Source organism: Diabrotica undecimpunctata, chromosome 9 (genome assembly GCF_040954645.1).
Source record: "Diabrotica undecimpunctata isolate CICGRU chromosome 9, icDiaUnde3, whole genome shotgun sequence".
NCBI classification, from domain to species: Eukaryota; Metazoa; Arthropoda; class Insecta; order Coleoptera; family Chrysomelidae; genus Diabrotica; species Diabrotica undecimpunctata.
Genome location: NC_092811.1, coordinates 34,880,392 through 34,899,496, shown reverse-complemented (window position 1 = coordinate 34,899,496; position 19,105 = coordinate 34,880,392). Strand labels below are relative to the sequence as shown.

The following is a 19,105-nucleotide window of genomic DNA, read 5'->3' as shown; positions in this document are numbered from 1 at the left end:
TAGCAAAAGATGTCACCAAATGGATGAAGAAGTATTTGCAGACCAAGAAAAAGATGGTACGATAATTTAAACAATTTAGGAGGCTAATATAATAGAAGAAATAGGCTTTAAAGCCTACATACAAGAAGGAAGAACAAGAAGAATTTCCTATTATGTGAACTAGGTACCAGGTGTTTCTTTCTTTCTCCCCTTCCTTTTACCCTAATGAGGGTGTCGGATATGTTTGTTTTTGCCGATCTTAAAAAGGAAAAAAAATATTTTTTCCTACGAAACATTTCTTATACAATCTAGAGAATAATGGTTCAAATAAAAGTCTAGATCACAGAACTTAGGTCTTTATTTTCAATCTGTTTAAGTTTCAGTTCTTAGTGTTAATAAACAATAAAAATATGGTGTCAAGAAAGAAAATGCCATCTTGTTTCCTATTGGGCATAGAAAGTTCAATTTTTTTTTGAAAATTTTTTTTTAACAACTTTTTATTTAGCCTACCTACAGGCGTGTGACATAAAAAAATGTCAAAGTTATTGTAAATGTTTATAAGCTAAAAAGTCAGCTCTTTTTCAAACTGTTTTTTAGTAAGAAATTTATTTTATTTATTTATTTATTTTTTATTCACTTAATACACGGCATGACCCCATTAACAGGCTGGGCTTGGACATTACTTTTTCCACAACCAAAATTTTGATATTCCACATAAACCCTCATAAACAAGTTACACCTAACATACAAATAAATGGTATTACCCTTCAGAGTTCCTAATGCTTCATCTACCTGGGCAGAGAACTAAATAGTCAACTAGACCAGTCAAAAGAAATTAAAGCATTGATATAGCAAGATCTGGTTTAATGAATATGCGTAAAATGCTCTGTAACCCCAAGCTATTAGTTTCAATAAGATTGAGAACAGTAAAGTGTTATATGTGGTCTCTATTACTATTTGGCTGTGAGACCTGGACATTAAAACAGTATGACGTCAACAAATTAAATTTATTTGAAATGTGGATGTACCGCCGAATGCTAAGAATAAGCTGGACCAGCAAAACTACGAATGAAGAAGTACTTAGAGCAATGAACACACGCCCTCATCTGGTAAATATTATCAAAATTAGAAAGACGTCATATCTAGGACACATAATGCACCATAAGGAATTTGAGCAGCTCTAGGTAATATTAGATGGCAATATTGTTCTGAAGCTATTTTCTTGTGGCATTTTAAATTAATTTATATTTAAATGGGAATAAGCCACAATTAAAGGTTAAAATACGTTTATTGACGTTTCAATTTCCACTTCGGAAATCGTTCTCAAAATACAAACATTAGTAAATTAAACAAATTTTGTTTTTTGTTACTTAGTGAAAAATTCTTCTAATAATTTAATTTTATCTGACTCATCTATATTGACAATTCAGACATACCTTATACATTTTAAAGTAGAAGACTTTAAAATGATATTGCCAATATTGTTGAGTTGCGTTCCTGGGACGACTTTACTTATAAGATAGTTCATTCGATTACATGAAATCAACTTTAACTTGAGAATATCCGTCAGAAAAGATCATAACATGTAATTCGTCTTTAAAAAAACAAATACATGCCATTATGACAGTAAAATTCTCCTGTTAGTGATTCCATAGTAAATCATGAGGGAAAACCAGGAAAAAAACCTCATAATACTATCCCGACATGGTAAGTATTTGATCGTGCATTTAGTTTACCTTCAATAAACACCAAATTCCGATTTTATATGTTTGTTATTTAAAAAACATAAATGATGTATTCTCTATATGTTACTGACTTACCAATACTGGTATTTTCCTTTTAATAACTTCCTCTTTCAATATGGGTAACCAGATCCTACTACATTCTGCCGAGGAATTCGCGACACAATTGGTCTCATTTAGCATAATTAGAGCCGCTTCTTTGATTTTTCTCTTTTTACCATCCGTTTCTTTTAGGACTATATTTAAATCATTCCATTGAACCCTATGTTCATTATCCCATGCATGTTTACAGATTTGAGATCTATCAAATTCTCTATTTTTAATATAGGATTGATGTTCACTTATTCTAACATTTAATGGTCTTGATGTTTCACCTAAATAAAACTGATCGCATTCACAAGGTATTTTATAAATGCAATTCTTTGTCCTTTCTTGTTCATTGTTAGGTTTGGTTTTGGACAAGATAGATCTCAACGTGTTTGTTGTTTTGAATGTTGTTGAAATGTTGAATTTATTTCCTATCCTTTTAAGCTTTTCCGATAATCCTTTTATGTATGGTATTTTTATTGTCCTCGTATTATTCCTTGCATATGCTGTAGGATCTTGTTCTAAGTTGTTTTGTTATATTCGATCGATTGTTGAAAATTCCTTATTTATAAACGATAAAGGATAATAATTTTTTAATAAAACAGATATGATATCAAATTCTGATTTTGATCAAATTATTTTTAGTTTACATATAGTATATGAAAATTCATGTATTAAACAAAGGGATATACATTTAAATAAATTTAATATTCTATTAGAACAAAAACAGTATACACACTTTAGATAACCAAAATAGAAATAAAACCAACACACACCAACAGATATTTAAATTTCAAATCAAATCACAATATTAATATTAAAAAGGGAATTATTAAATCCTTATACGATAGAGCCAAAATTACTTGTTCTAAAGAAAATTCGTTCTTGGAGGAAAAACATTTGTTAACATCTGTTTTATTAAAAAATGATTATCCTTTATTGTTTATAAATACGGAATTTTCAACAATCGATCGAATAGAACAAAACAACTTAGAACGAGATCCTACAGCATATGCAAGAAATAATACGAGAACAATAACAATACCATACATAAAAGGATTATCGGAAAAGCTTAAAAGGATAGGAAATAAATTCAACATTTCAACAACATCCAAACAACAAACACGTTGAGATCTATCTTGTCCAAAACCAAACCTAACAATGAACAAGAAAGGACAAAGAATTGCATTTATAAAATACCTTGTGAATGCGATCAGTTTTATTTAGGTGAAACATCAAGACCATTAAATGTTAGAATAAGTGAACATCAATCCTATATTAAAAATAGAGAATTTGATAGATCTCAAATCTGTAAACATGCATGGGATAATGAACATAGGGTTCAATGGAATGATTTAAATATAGTCCTAAAAGAAACGGATGGTAAAAAGAGAAAAATCAAAGAAGCGGCTCTAATTATGCTAAATGAGACCAATTGTGTCGCGAATTCCTCGGCAGAATGTAGTAGGATCTGGTTACCCATATTGAAAGAGGAAGTTATTAAAAGGAAAATACCAGTATTGGTAAGTCAGTAACATATAGAGAATACATCATTTATGTTTTTTAAATAACAAACATATAAAATCGGAATTTGGTGTTTATTGAAGGTAAACTAAATGCACGATCAAATACTTACCATGTCGGGATAGTATTATGAGGTTTTTTTCCTGGTTTTTCCCTTATAATTTACTATGGAATCACTAACAGGAGAATTTTACTGTCATTATGGCATGTATTTGTCTTTTTAAAGACGAATTACATGTTATGATCTTTTCTGACGGATATTCTCAAGTTAAAGTTGATTTCATGTAATCGAATGAACTATCTTATAAGTAAAGTCTTCCCAGGAACGCAACTCAACAATATTGGCAATATCATTTTAAAGTCTTCTACTTTAAAATGTATAAGGTATGTCTGAATTGTCAATATAGATGAGTCAGATAAAATTAAATTATTAGAAGAATTTTTCACTAAGTAACAAAAAACAAAATTTGTTTAATTTACTAATGTTTGTATTTTGAGAACGATTTCCGAAGTGGAAATTGAAACGTCAATAAACGTATTTTAACCTTTAATTGTGGCTTATTCCCATTTAAATATAAATTAATTAGAAGGCAAGATTGAAGGTAAAAGGAGCATAGGACGAAAGAAAAAATCTTGACTACGTAACATCAGAGATTGGACCCACACAAGAGGAAATGAATTAATTCATCAAGCCCATAACAGAGAGAAATTTTCCATATTGATCGCCAACCTTAACAGAGAAGGCACTTAGGAGGAGGAGCATAACCTTAAAATTGTATCTTGAAATACTTCTAAAACCCTGGGCTTTTTGCGATCTATTATTTATGGAATATAAAAAGCCATAACCGAATTTAATAAAATCTTAGGTATTGTTTAATATATCCTAAACATAAAGCCTCAAAAAATCGACTACAATTTACAAAATACCTTTAGAGTGACTGTTTGGGCAAGTAACTCATTAACTGCCACAATTTTGAGTAGTTATATTACATGTCATTATGCAAGAAACAAAGTTATTAATATTTATAAATTACTCCAAAAATAACGCCTCGTATTTAGACGCCACTTTAACCGAACGAATAGTTTTCCTCTAAACGAAAAACGTTTTCTAAAAATATGAGGTGCATATTAATTTATAATTTGTTATTAATGAAATGTGGGAATATTTAAAAAACGTTTATAAATATTTTGCTTCATCAAATAAAATAATTTAATAAAAGAAATGCAGTCTTATTGCAGTATGAAAACACTCTGTCTACAGTTTCACGCTTGCGTCCGGCCTCAACACTAAACTTGAACTTCAGTTTTCCGTTCAGTTTTCATCGCGGTTTCTCTCTGGCGTTACCGCATCGCGCAGAGATGAATTCCCCACGCGTGTACTTCCAAACTCTTCGAAAGTTACTGTACGTAGAAGAACAATACTTTTCGATGAACGAAACAAGTGATTTGGAGGGAATTGAAAGTTGTGTGGAAAGTTCGTATGCTTTCGCGGCATATATGGAGTTTTTACATTTATACTACATACCAGTTATAATAGTTACCGGTTTTTTAGGAAATCTAACTTCCTGTATAGTTTTATTGTGTACGCATTTAAAATTGAGAAGTTCTAGTTATTACTTAGCTGCTCTGGCTTTGTCTGATTCTGGATACTTACTCTGCTTACTTGTTTTCTACTGCACCTCGAACAATTTTATAAATTTATACAGCATTCAAGGTTCTTGCCAGATTTGCATATACTTGACCTATGTGTTCTCTTTTCTTAGCGTTTGGTTAATTGTAGCGTTTACTATAGAAAGATTTATAGCTGTACAATACCCATTAAAGAAACCATACATATGTACAGCAAATAGAGCAAAGAAAATTGTTTCAGTACTAAGTCTAGTTGCATTTCTTCTCTACATATTCGCATTTTGGATAACAGACGTCATCGATAATGAGTGTCAGCTGAAACCCGAATATATGAATTTCATAAAGGTGTTTAACTACATCGACACGGCTATGACTTTAGTGTTACCGGTAATAATGATAGTGGGGATGAATATTATGATAGCAAGAAGTTTGTTTAAGTTACGGAAGTACATGCAAACGAGAATGGCAGATGAATCCAATCCCAGACAATTTGATTTGTATCCAACAAGTTCTTCACGCGTAAGTTAGAAGTTATTTTAACTTGTTATAAAGTTTCAGTTTAAATTGATTTATCTTTACAAAAGTTTTGTTAACGACTGATTTTTTATAATGTAAATGTAAATTGTTAGTTAGCCCAGTCTGGTTAAAAAAAAAGGTGGAAAAATGTTTCGCAGATATCTGAAGCTTTTAAGACATAGGTGGGGGATACTAGATGATGAATAAATATAAAGATACTCCTAGTTTTACCTTGCGTTTTTTTTAAGCAATAATTTATGGTCACAATTTGATTTTTCTTCTATAAATTTTTTCCCTTATATTTTAAATAAACAATATTTATGTCATTTTTTTATGTCAAGAATATCTTTATTTTCCCGTTTTTTTTAATTAAAATTGATAAATAATTTACAGAGATATTTGCAAAAAAGCAGTTTTTTTGCACTAATTTATAAATTTTATTAATTTTTTTATTAACAAAATAAAATGGTATTAATACATTTAAACATCAAGGAATTACTATCTTTTTAGCGGAATTTTCCCCCGATTAGTCAAATATTTTATAAGTTACTTAATTCGTTTATCCCTGAGGCTAATTATTTAAACTATTAAGCTTGCCCTATGCATGATGATAGACACATTCAGTAAATTTCATAGGATTCTTTAAGACTTAGACTATCTTAGAAGTTAAATGCATATTGAGTTTTCATCGAATTTATTTACAAAATAAACGTTTGAAAAAGGGGTATGTTTTTTACTTAAAAACAATTGTAATAACTTCTATATTTTTCAAGCTACAAAATTGTACGTACAACCATTGGATAGCTGGTAAAAAAGCTCACATTAAAAACTAAAAAAACCTTCTATGACTAATAGGAACGAAGTTAGTGACTATTTTTAAAAAAATCATATCTCCATTGTTTATAAATATTAAGAAGTAGAATTTGCACAAATTTTGAATGAAAATCTAAACTTTATATTGAAACTTATAGCTATAAAATTTATCTAATTTTTCGAATTGACGGTACTTTCGAAAGATCGACATAGGAAAGTGGAGAGGATATCTGTTTCAGCTCCGTTTTTTTTGGCATGGGAACTTTAAATTGCAACACGTAGGAAAAATTTACATTATCTCGGCTTCCTTTGCAGCTGCAAGCCTCTTTTTTTTATTCTGGGGTAGCTTGTCGAAATATGAATAACTACATAGTTTTCACTGGCCGCAAAATATCGGAAAACTCGGAAAAATTGAGTCCATTTGAAATTCAACCTAAATACTTACTTTTTTTTAATTTGCTCGAATAGTCTGTCGCAGTATTAATAATAATGACATAATTTTCACCCCCCATAAATCTCGGAAAATCCCGGAAAATCAACATATGTTTTTTCATTTTATATCAATGATGTAATAATACTTATATATTTTATAAATTAAATTTCAGGTAATTTTTTACACATTATATTATTATATTCCTTATATTAATTATAATTGTTTGTATTTTTATAATTAACAATATTGATTTTTATTCTATTTTTCTTACAAATATGATATACAATATTAATCTAAACTGCCTTACTGCTTTGATAAAATAAGTCGATTTTTTCATCACTTGCCTAAATTTTGCAATGTTTATTGAACTTTACTTTTTTTATTTTCTTTACATACATTGGTTTAAAAGTTAAAATTTTGTTCATTTATTCGACTTCACTGTCAGGTCTGAACCTTTTTGTTGCAGGTTGTTTGTCTTCACTTATTAAGTCAATCTTTCCATACATTAACATAATAATGGGCGATCTTAATTCCAAGGTGGGTCAAGGTAAGGTAGGAGAACAAGTAGGAAAATATGGGCTTGGAAACAGAAATGACAGAGGAGATCGATTGATTCAATTTTGCCAAAGTGTACAAATACCGTAATCGTAATAACAAATACCTTTTTCAAATTACCTCCTCGACGGTTATATATATGGACGTCTCCACAACATACCAAAGAAAAAATAGTGAGAAATCAAATGATAGCAAGGAGGTATCATAATGCTGTTAAATGTAGTAAGACGTACCCAGGAGCCGATATAGGCTCAGATCATAACCCGGTAGTTACTGTGATAGAGGCGAGACCAAAAAAGATTAGAAGACCACACAGAAAGGGACTAGATTTAAATAAACTTAGAAACAAAAATATACGACAAGAAACAGGAGAAGAAATAAATGAAAACCTCCGTTCAGTGCAGCAACAAATTAACGATACAAACAACGTTAACCAAAAATTAAAGTACATAAATACAGCTATACAAACAGCAGGAAAGAAACATCTTACAAAAACAACAACAAAGAATAAGGGGTGGATGACACAAGATATACTAGACTTGATGGAACAAAGAAGAAAGATGAAGAATTACCCAGACAAATACAAAGAAATAAATAAACACATAAAAAAGAGAATAAAAGAAGCCAAAGAGGAGTGGATTAAAGAACAATGTGAAGAAATGGAAACCTATGAGAAAAAGTACGATGTGTTCAATATGCACAAAAAAGTAAAAGAGATAACAGGAAGCATAAAGAAATGTCAAATAGGTAAACTTAAAGACAAAGATGGAAATCTTATTAAAGATCTAGAGAATAAAATTAAAAGATGGACAGAATACCTGAATGAATTATTTGAAGACGATAGAAACAACTTAACTCAGATAATCAATGCAACTGGACCAGACATATTAAAAGAAGAAGTAAAATACGCAATAAGAAACGCTAAAAATGGAAAAGCAAATGGACCCGATGAAATTTCTACAGAACTGTTGAAGCTTTTGAATGATAAATCTGTAACCATAACATTAAATTTTGCAGCGAGGAGCTAAAACAGTTTTCCCTCCACTTTCCTATGTCGATCTTTCGAAAGTAACTTCGTTTCGAAAGGTTTTAAGTTTGGAAAAATTGGATGAATTTTATAGCTATAAAATTCAATATAAAGTTTAGATTTTCATTTAAAATTTGTGCAAATTTTACTTTTTAATGTTTATAAACAATGGAGATATAATTAACAAATGTAAGTTTTTTACCAGCTATCTAATGGCTGTACGTACAAGTCTGTAGCTTGAAAAATATAGAAGTTATTACAATTGTTTATAAGTAAAAAACATACCCCTTTTTCAAACGTTTATTTTGTAAATAATTTCGATGAAAACTCAATATTCATTTAACTTCTGAGATAGTGTAAGTCTTAAAGAATCCTATGAAATTTGTTAAATGTGTCTAGTATCATTCATAGGGCAAGTTCAATGGTTTAAATAATTAATCCCAGGGATAAACAAATTGAATAACTTTTAAACTATTTGACCGATCGGGGGGAAATTTCGCACAAATTTAAAGGACGGTAATTCCTCAATGTTGAAATGTATTAATAACGTTTTATTTTGTTAATAAAAAAATTAATTAAATTTATAAATTAGTGCAAAAAACTGCTTTTTTGCAAATATCTCTGTAAATTATTATTCAATTTTAATTGAAAAAACGGGAAAATAAAGATATTCTTGATATAAAAAAATGGTATAAATATTGTTTATTTAAATTATAAGGGAAAACACTTATAGATAAAAAATCAAATTCTGACCATAAATTACTGTTTAAAAAAAACGCAAGGTAAAAATAGGAGTATCTTTTTATCTATTCGTCATCTAGTAACCCCCACCTATGTCTAAAAGCTTCAGATATCTGCGAAACATATTGCCGTGAAATCGATGATTTTTGTATAACCAGACTGGGCTAAGTAGGTTCACAAGTTTAACGGTTGAATTTCTCTTTATATTTATGATTAAAAAAGAATAATAAGTAGAGCTCGGAAAATAAGCACTTAAAAAAGCCTAAATTGTGCATGCAAAAATACACAAAAAATAGTTAAAATATGCACTAAAATAATAGTGCAGTCACTGAAGGTTTTTACTCCGATTTCGTTGAACCTTTATCGATATTCATGAAAATTAGTAAGTAGTTAGAGGATACCATAAAAAACAAAAGTGACATGATGTCAACTAGAGCTTTTACCCTGGGGGTAGATGCCACCCCTTCTCGGGGGTGGAATTATTTTATTAAAATTAACTCCAGGAATCGATAGAACAACCAAATCTAAACAAAATTTGTCTTATAAAGTTATTAAAATAAATTAATACTTTTTGAGTTATTGAAGATCAAAGATTTTGATTTTTTGTGAAAAAAATGCAAAAAAGTTTTTATAAAAAAGTTCATTACCAAAATTTAAGCTAATAAAAAATTGAATAAATTTCTTGCTTGAAAAACGTTTGAATATTAATTCAAAGTGAGTTATAGGTAATTAAATGTATTTTTTTTTTTTCGGCGAGTACTCAAATCTGAATATTTAAGCTTAAATAATGAGAAAACAATGTATTTTATAAAATATACTTATTGAACAATTTTCAAAGTATTCAGAAATATCTATAACATGAGCTTTAAAAGAAGTTGATAGCCTCAAAACTAAGCAAGTTATGATGAAAATAAGAGGACACTTTCGAATTTTTTTGGAAAAAGTGAAAGATAAAACATACGTCATTTCCACAAAAATTAAAATTTATATTAATCTTTATAAGACTTTCTTTATTTTAGCATAAGTAATGACCTCAAAAATTTTGACCGGTTTAGAATGCATATTTTTGGAAAAAAATTTGATTTAAAAAAATCAGAATTTTACAAATTTTTATAAATTTCATTTTCTTTTGAGAATAACTCCATATATACTCAATATACTTAAAAAATGATAACAAAATTTTTAAGTTTTTTTATCAAAGATTTTCCTTCTTTGTATATTTTCGTAGGATAAAAAATAACTGAGATAAAAACGTTTGAAAATTAAATTTTACTGCGGGAACCATGTAACCAAGGCCCTTTAACCTATTATCTTTTAAAAAATAAGGGATGTAAAAGATTAAATTTATTATGACTTTATAGCCTTTAAAATTACCTTTCAAAGGGTTTTTGAATGAACCTGATATCATAAAAATTAACGGAGTTGTAAAAAAAACAATAACATTTTTTTTTTATTTTTGGAGTACAGGTTTTGTATGTATTAGGGATGGAAAAAACCTGCCGGTTTTTTTATTTCTCAAAAACCGGTTTTATCGGTTGTTTTTTTGTCCCGGTTATAATCGTTTTTGTAGTTATACTTCTATACGCGCACGTTGGAAATTTGTATGGGAGTGAATCTGTGAAACCATTACATATGTAAGATAATGAATAAGAGAGAGACAGAAGATATATTTTCTCTCTCTTCCTCTCTCGAATATAAAAATGTTCCTTTTGTATATATAATTTAATATTATATATATATATATATATATATATATATATATATATATATATATATATATATATATATTATATAAAGATATATTTACCTATAATATTATACATATAATAAAATATTTATTAATATTATTATTTATGTGATATGTTTTGTATTATTTATTAAATGTTCATAATTATATTAGTCTTTTGTATTTCAAAATAATAATCTCAATAAATCACTGTATGATCCAGAACTGTCATTTTTAAATACTTATGGATATTGAATTTTAATTTGTATTGTATTATTATATGTAATTATGTTGCACTGTATTGTAGTGTATTTTTTTATGTATATTATTGTCATTTTTAAATACTTATGAATATTGAAGTTTAATTTGTATTGTATTATTATATTAATATATTACATTAATAACAAAATAAACAATGAATTTTACTGCAGAGTATGTGTAAAACAATTTTTGCATTCAACTCCTTTCATACATATATGAAAATAAAAATATACATTTTCAAAATATTGATTCAATCCTTCATTGTTAGTAAGTTGTTATTAATTCTGTTTCTCTTTCTGTTATGTCTTATCTATAGAATTACATATGTAATGATTGTGCAGATTGACTCCCAAATAAATTTGTAACGGCGAATGCGTGTATAGAAGTGTAACTTCCACCGGCAGTCCCACTGGACTGCCACACCCGTTTTTTTTTATTTTTAAAGTAAAAACCGGTTATTAGGTTTTTACGGTGATTAGGATTAAGTTAGGTATTATTTTGGATCCCAATCATAATTATTATTCTCCAAGCATATAATTATTCAAAACAAAACAATAATTCAAATTTTATTTTATTTTATAAATACAGAAGCAAACTGAAAGTGCAAACTTGTAACCTATTGGATTAAAAAACCAAAAACCGGTTTTTTTGGCCGGTTAAAACCGCAAGGTTAAACCGTAAAAAAAAACGGTATAACCGAAAACCGGTGTTTTATCAAAAACCGCCATCCCTAGTATGTATATACAGATTGAACGAATTTAAAACGGAACATACGAAATCAATGTATTTCGGCTCAACTCCGCTCTAGGTGGTTGGCCAACAAAAGGTTGTCAAATAATTATATTATAAAAATCCAATACTTCAGCGGGCTGCTGGATTCTGAATTCATTCAAGAACAAGTCAAAACTCCACCCAAATAGGTTGCCTAGAATCACTGAAAAAACTAGACTACACAAGCAGTTATTATGCTGTCAAACCACTTATCGCTTCCTTATAGTCCAAGATATACCACTTGCCTGCGCATTTTAGGTCTCGGTAACAATTTTCAAACTGATTTTATTAGGATATTTTTATACCGATTGATTTGAAAATTTGTATGCTCACTTCTGTTACTATTCTGAGAAGCGTCAAGTAGAGTTTTCCTCAAAATTTTCCAAAAAAATTTCCATAAATGAAAATTTTCGTAATTTTTAAAGGTAAAATCTAATTTGTAGAATCCTTTCGATTTTCTGTATGTTTTTTTTTTTCAAACTAAAGTCATATTTACTTTACAAATCACATTTTTTTCTTAAATATAAATATTTTACGAATTAATTTTTAATTGAATAAATGTTTGATATTTGATATTTTATTAAATTAAAGCAATTTTATAATGTTAACTATTAAATATTTTTAGTATAACAAATAGTAATTTTACTTATTTTTTATTACAATAAAAAGGTTTTTAAATTTATATTGCATAAATAATGGTTGTTCAGATATAAGAAAAATTTGATTTATTATTACATTAATAATCAAATTCAAAATATATTATTTCTATTTATCACTAGGTAAAATTCAATTTGTAGAATTCCTTTAACATTTTACAAATATTTATTAATAAAAATCAATTTAATAGTGGAATTATCAATTTTGTAAGTTTGGAAATTTACTTTGTAGATATTTTCAATATTTTTTTAACTTTTAAATTGATTGAATTTTTTTTTTCATTAGTTAATTATAATTTTACAAATTCTGTTTGGGCCATTCTGTTTGCATCATTATTATTTTAAAATATTAAAATAATAATGATGCGCGTTCCATTTAGATCAGTAATTCTAGACGGATGCGCTAAATGTAATAAGTATCAAAATGCTTTTATCCAACTTGGTGAAACTGACTTCGATTGTAATGAAGTTTTTGAAACCTTAGAAACTTTCATATGTCACTTATATGGAACAGGACTGACGAGAACAATTCCAAAAAGAAAAGTAAACGATGTCAGATTTTCACTATTTAACCGGCAGTATAAGTTGCATGATGTAAACGAGCCTTTTAAAAAAAAAAACTAAAAAATTTCGATGCTTCAAGCTTACCACCATGTCAAGATGAATTACACCAACATCTACTGCGAGCCCATTATATTTCAAATATTTGGACAAATGCTCATAAAAAAGTACCAACAGAATTTATTGTTGAAGAACATGGTTGGGAGTTTGAAGATGAAACATATAAATTCAAATGGTTTAGTGGACCTCAGATGCCAGAATCAGTTCGAGAAGTAGTGATTTAAAATGAAGCAGATAATAAATGTGATATTATTGAAAGTGAAAGTGACGAAGATAATGAATGTGATGACATCAATGAGAGAGAAAATTTTTGGAAAAAAATCATGGTATAACTTACAGAAAATCGAAAGGATTCTACAAATTAGATTTTACCTCAAAAAATTACGAAAATTTTCATTTACGGAAATTTTTTTGGAAAATTTTGAGGAAAACTCTACTTGACGCTTTTCAGAATAGTAACAGAAGTGAGCATACAAATTTTCAAATCAATCGGTATAAAAATATCATAATAAAATCAGTTTGAAAATTGTTACCGAGACCTAAAATGCGCAGGCAAGTGGTACATTTGACCCCGTTTTATGGCTCTCTGTACCAACCCAGCTGTCCGCTCTTTTAGATTTAGAGTTTTTAGGGGTTCAATAATGAGCCATGAAAATGGCGGACATATTACTTATCGTTAATTTTTCCCCAAAAAATTGCAATTTCACCCCTGTCCGCCACCCCTTATGTATCCACTCTCGCGTCCGCCCTTTGGGATTTCGTCTAGTTATACCAAGATCTTACTCTGGGCAAATTTTCAGCCATATTATCGATCGTTAATTTTTCCGAAAAAAATTACAACTTCATCCCTGTATAGCCACCCCCTGTACCACGAGGGGCGTCTGCCTGTAAGGCAAAGTCTTAACCCAGTTACAATGAATATATTCCAATAGAGAAATGTCATATTACTGATCATTCCAAAATTTCGGCTCTATCTCTCCGACTATTAGGCAAGCTCCTCTTTCCTTTAAAGGAGACAGATAGTTGAACGATATTTTATACAATGTCTATCACTGGGTATGGATTTATTTTTGTCCAAGTTTTATATTGGTCCACTATTTCAAATGCAGTTCAAACAGACATATATTAAATTGTATGTTCCGTTTTAAATTCGTTCAATCTGTATAGAAAAAATCATGAATGTGGTGCTTGTGTGAGTCTATTTCAAAGAGGTAAAAGAAATAAATTAGACTTACTCACAATCAATTTAATTTTACTACCCAAAACGACCGGTTTCGCTTTCTAAAATTTGCAAAGTATCTTCAGATCAAACGGTACAAAGTAAATTAAATGCTAAAATTATAAAAACCCATATTAGGGTGCTGACTTATAAAGATATAGATCAAAAAGGTTATAGTAATTATGGCAATATTACATGTCTGTGTTTATTATTATGCATAAAATTGATTTAGCAGACAAAGTAACAACCTAAAAATTGGTAAGAGATAATCTATTGAATTGTAATAAATTAGAAACAAACAAAATACTACTTACATGCCGGTACAAGAATTTTTATATAATGATTGGTGATACATAGTTTAAACTATCCTGTATTGCTGATGATGGATGATCTACGGTCAATGTTGTAACTGTCTGACAATTAACGAGGAACTTTCTTGAGGGGAGAGATGTTAACAGATGATATAGGAGTAAGGTATATGTGATTGTTTGTTAAATGAAAGAATGATGTTTTATATTATTTAAATTATTAAAGTTATTTATATTTATTCAAGAGATATATTTTTGAAATGTGTATTAAATTATTGAAATTTTTACAAAAAGAGGACAGTTGAATATGACATTGAATTGAATTCAGAAACTGAATTCACTACGAATTTTGACCAGGATGAACAGCATGTGAAATGTAATTTTAGATTCCCTTGCCGAGTAATTTATCCAGCTGTTTGTTTCGCAAGTTTTAGGAAACACAGTGGTAAAAATTTGAATTCGGTTGCGCTAGGTAGAAATCGTTTGATTTCTCTTTTTGTCTTTAGATGGCGTAGTTACGTCCCTATATAGTTATTTTGATAACTACGGTCTAGGACGGAAAAAATTTTTGTTTTGATTCGGAGCAGTGGCTATACCGTTCTGACGAGACCTAAAGAGGTCGAAATACGTATAAGCGGTTGTCGCTGTCCTGTATTAAAACAAAAATCTAATACCGTCATTATGTTTTATTGCTTACTTCGTTTGGAGTACCAGAAACTGAATTCACTACGAATTTTGACCAGGATGAACGGCATGTGGAATTCAATTTTACATTCTCTTGCCGAGTAATTTATCCAGCTGTTTGTTTCGCAAGTATTAAGAAACACAGTGGTAAAAATTTAAATTCGGTTTCGCTAGGTAGAAATCGTTTGATTTCTCTTTTTGTTTTTAGATGGCGTACTTACGTCCGTATATAGTTATTTTGATAACTATTGTCTAGGACGGGAGAGATTTTTGTTTTGATTCAGAGCAGTGGCTATACCGTTTTGACGAGACCTAAAGAGGTCGAAATACCTATAAGCGGTTGTCGCTGCCCTGTATTAAAACAAAAATTTAATACCGTCATTATGTTTTATTACTTACTTCGTTTGGAGTACCAGAAACTGAATTCACTACGAATTGTGACCAGGATGAACGGCATGTGGAATGCAATTTTAGATTTCCTTGCCGAGTAATTTATCCAGCTGTTTGTTTCGCAAGTTTTAGGAAACACATTGGTAAAAATTTGAATTCGGTTTCGCTAGGTAGAAATCGTTTGATTTATCCTTTTGTTTTTAGATGGCGTAGTTACGTCCGTATATAGTTATTTTGATAACTATTGTCTAGAACGGGAGAGATTTTTGTTTTGATTCAGGGCAGTGGCTATACCGTTCTGACGAGACCTAAAGAGGTCGAAATACGTATAAGCGGTTGTCGCTGCCCTGTATCAAAACAAAAATCTAATACCGTCATGATGTTAATATATTGTGTTATATTTATGTTATAGTTATTGTTAAGTTATTTACTGGTCGTGTTATTTTTTAGAGTTTAGTTTAATTGCGATATAATGATTAAATTTCAAGAAATTCTTACACTAACAGTTTCAAAAGTAAATATTTTTAAAAATCATATGATACATAGGCCGTACATCAGTACGACCCTGTTTGGCTTACACGTGGTTCTATTGACGATTGGGAATTTGTAAAATGAATAGGGTTTAACAGTAAATTTTAGTCTTATTTTGAGTTTATAATGTTGCAAAGCAAGATGTAACGTCCACGTCGACATTAGTAAGTCTGTACAATAAATTTCTGCAACACTTTAACAAATTCAAATTTATAATCACTTACAGTTATAAGTTTAGTATCTTTATTCGACAACGTGAATTGTATATGATTTAAGATTAAAATAAGTTGATTATGAATAGTTGAAATAAGATTAAAATTTAGTTTAGTTATAAATTAACGATTTCTTTCAAATTACTATGTAAAACTATTATTATTAATCATGTATTTCTTTTGAGCAATAAAAAATTAAGGGGACTCTTCTTTCGCCGCAAATTTTTGGAGTGCGGTGCTGGGATGGGTTCTCTTGACATGGTTTTTCTCAGATATTGGATAGAAACAGGTCGTATGCCGCAAGGTAGTGTAGGCCAGGACCACACTTGTTGGGTCTGCACCCTAGGGAGCAGACACAATAAGTGGAGGTACGAATATTCCGCATTCATGTCAAAATCTGATGAGATTTTAGAAGTTTGTCGACGAGTTCTGAATTATTTAAATATATACAAACTCTGTTATTAGATATTCTGGATGCGAATAGAATTTGATTGGGACCAACAGCGTCACCATTTTGATCCTTCTTTCGAAAAGTAAATCTGGGAATTGATTTAATTACAGTTGCATATGAGGAAGTTGAAGTAGAATTATAGTGAATATTTTGTGACATCTTGAAAAATTATGAACTGTGATGATGTGATGTGAGAACTGTATTTGTTATTGATACCCTTGTAGTCAAAGGTAGACGAAAAATTTAATTATTTGTTGAGTTTAGTTAGGTTTTATGTATTTTCTTCCCAATTCCCAAAATATATATTAGGTAGGTCTACGCCACTGGTAGCTGGCCCAGTTTTTGAAGAAGTTATCAATTTGTTAATTAACTAATCGATCCAAAAAATACATACAATTAAGCTTATTCATACATACAGTAAAGTCTGGTCTTACTAGTATTTAAAAGTAGTTGTTAGGTTTCACAAAAAGTACTAAAACTCAGAGCAAAACACTGATACGATGTTACCTCGTTCAAGTACACACTCGAAATCTTTAAAAAAAATTTTGAAAATAACTAAAAACAATTTTTAAAGAAATAGTGTTAATGGAAAAAAGCAAACATTGCTGCTAGATCGAGGTAAATCGAGAAATTATGAAAATAATGAATCAGTTATGATACGGAAAACAACGCCAAATGAAATTGCGAAACTAAATAAAGAAACGAAAGAAACAAGAGAGTTTAAATAAAAATGAATTATAGTTTATTCGTCTTCCGGGTTTGGGCCGTGTCATTTCTGAGTGACCCAAAAGTGGGTTCATCTCGACGTTTCGCTACAATTATATGTAGCTTCTTCAGGAGAACAAAAAAGGAAAAGGAAACAAAAGACAGGAAGATGGGTAGTTAGCAATGGTAACTCAGTTACTCAACGCAACCAGAGGCGAATACTAACTACCAAGATGGGCCTTTGGTCACAGTAACTCAACTACTTAACGCAGCCAGAGATGAAAACCAAATGCCAGGACAGGGATTCACGTCCAACAGCTCAGAACACTAACGCGTCGAGAGGCGGGGAGTGAATCCTCCGATATGGGAAGGAATCCATACAAAGTTGACATTTATGTTCATAGTTTGCAGTTGGCTTAATGCTGATTTAATAAGTAGTAGACTCGGATGGCTAGGATCTAAGTTATGTAGGGCAATTACAGAACTTAGAGAATCCGTAATAATGACAGGGTTTTTAATACTATTTTCTACCACAAAATTTATTGATAAATATTTTGAGATATACCAAGGACCTTACTTTGTATTCATATATATATACCCGGTATTTAGGCGTTCGACGCCCTTTCGGTAGGTATCTATGGAGGAGTATCACCTAGCCGCAAGCCCTTATCTCTTGCCGTACTGCTCCACCATAGGCCGATCAGATACCAGCATATTCTAGACTAAGCCGCAGATTCATTTTAGAATTTTAAACTGCTGCGTTAGCCTTTTTGTTTTCTGTACACCGAGCCCGGGGATTGAACTGACATCTCTCGCATTGAAGCGAAGGAGAAGCCAGCCGCCCAGCCCGCTTGGCTAATCCGATCGACTAATTTTGTATTCATACAAAACATAAAATAAAAATTATATTATTTTTTTTCCTTATATGACGCATCAACCACGCAGTAAAATATATACACAAAATATATACACAGTAAAATATTAGATTTTTGATATCAGCTTGCAGTCTTTGAGAAAGGCAAAAATATTTTTAGTATTACTGTCTTTTCCAAGAACACTGTTTAATGTTGGAGGTATGTTATACATTTTGCGTTGCTCATCGTTCTTGGGGCACTGCAATAAACAATGTTTTACCGTTAAGACACTTTTACACATGTCACACACGGGTTTATCAATACGTTTTAGTAGGTAGTCGTGTGTTAACCGAGTATGGCCAATCCGGAGGCGAGTGAAGGTTACTTGTTGTCTTCTATTGTTAAATTTTGGGAATTTTTTATGATTCTTATCAACTTCGTACAGCTTGGTTGGGGAGTTCTTCCATGTATCCTGCCATATTGAATTAATTCTTTCTTTAAAGAATGCCTTCAGATCAGTGTGAAAAACTTTCGTATTCTCTTCTGCGTTTGGGTTAGTAGGTGCATTTTTTGTTATTTTATCTACAATCTCGTTTCCTTCGATTGGCGTATGTGACGGTACCCATATAAAATTAACTTTAATGTTCATATTTTCTGCATGTTTTAGTTC

General features: G+C 30.1%; 2 protein-coding genes across 3 annotated transcripts in view; one reads left to right on the top strand and one right to left on the bottom strand.

The window, feature by feature from the left end:
• Positions 1 to 19,105, bottom strand: part of LOC140449818 (dynein axonemal heavy chain 1-like) — a 1,063,244-nt gene that overhangs the window by 546,166 nt on the left and 497,973 nt on the right. The gene's annotated exons all lie outside the window — the stretch shown is intronic.
• CNMaR (G-protein coupled receptor) overlaps positions 4,678 to 19,105 on the top strand; it is a 109,462-nt gene continuing 95,034 nt past the window's right edge. The window contains exon 1 of the mRNA XM_072543175.1: positions 4,678 to 5,480. Within this exon, the coding sequence (XP_072399276.1) occupies positions 4,692 to 5,480 (789 nt within the window). The 5' untranslated portion in view covers positions 4,678 to 4,691. The remainder of the gene's footprint in view (positions 5,481 to 19,105) is intronic.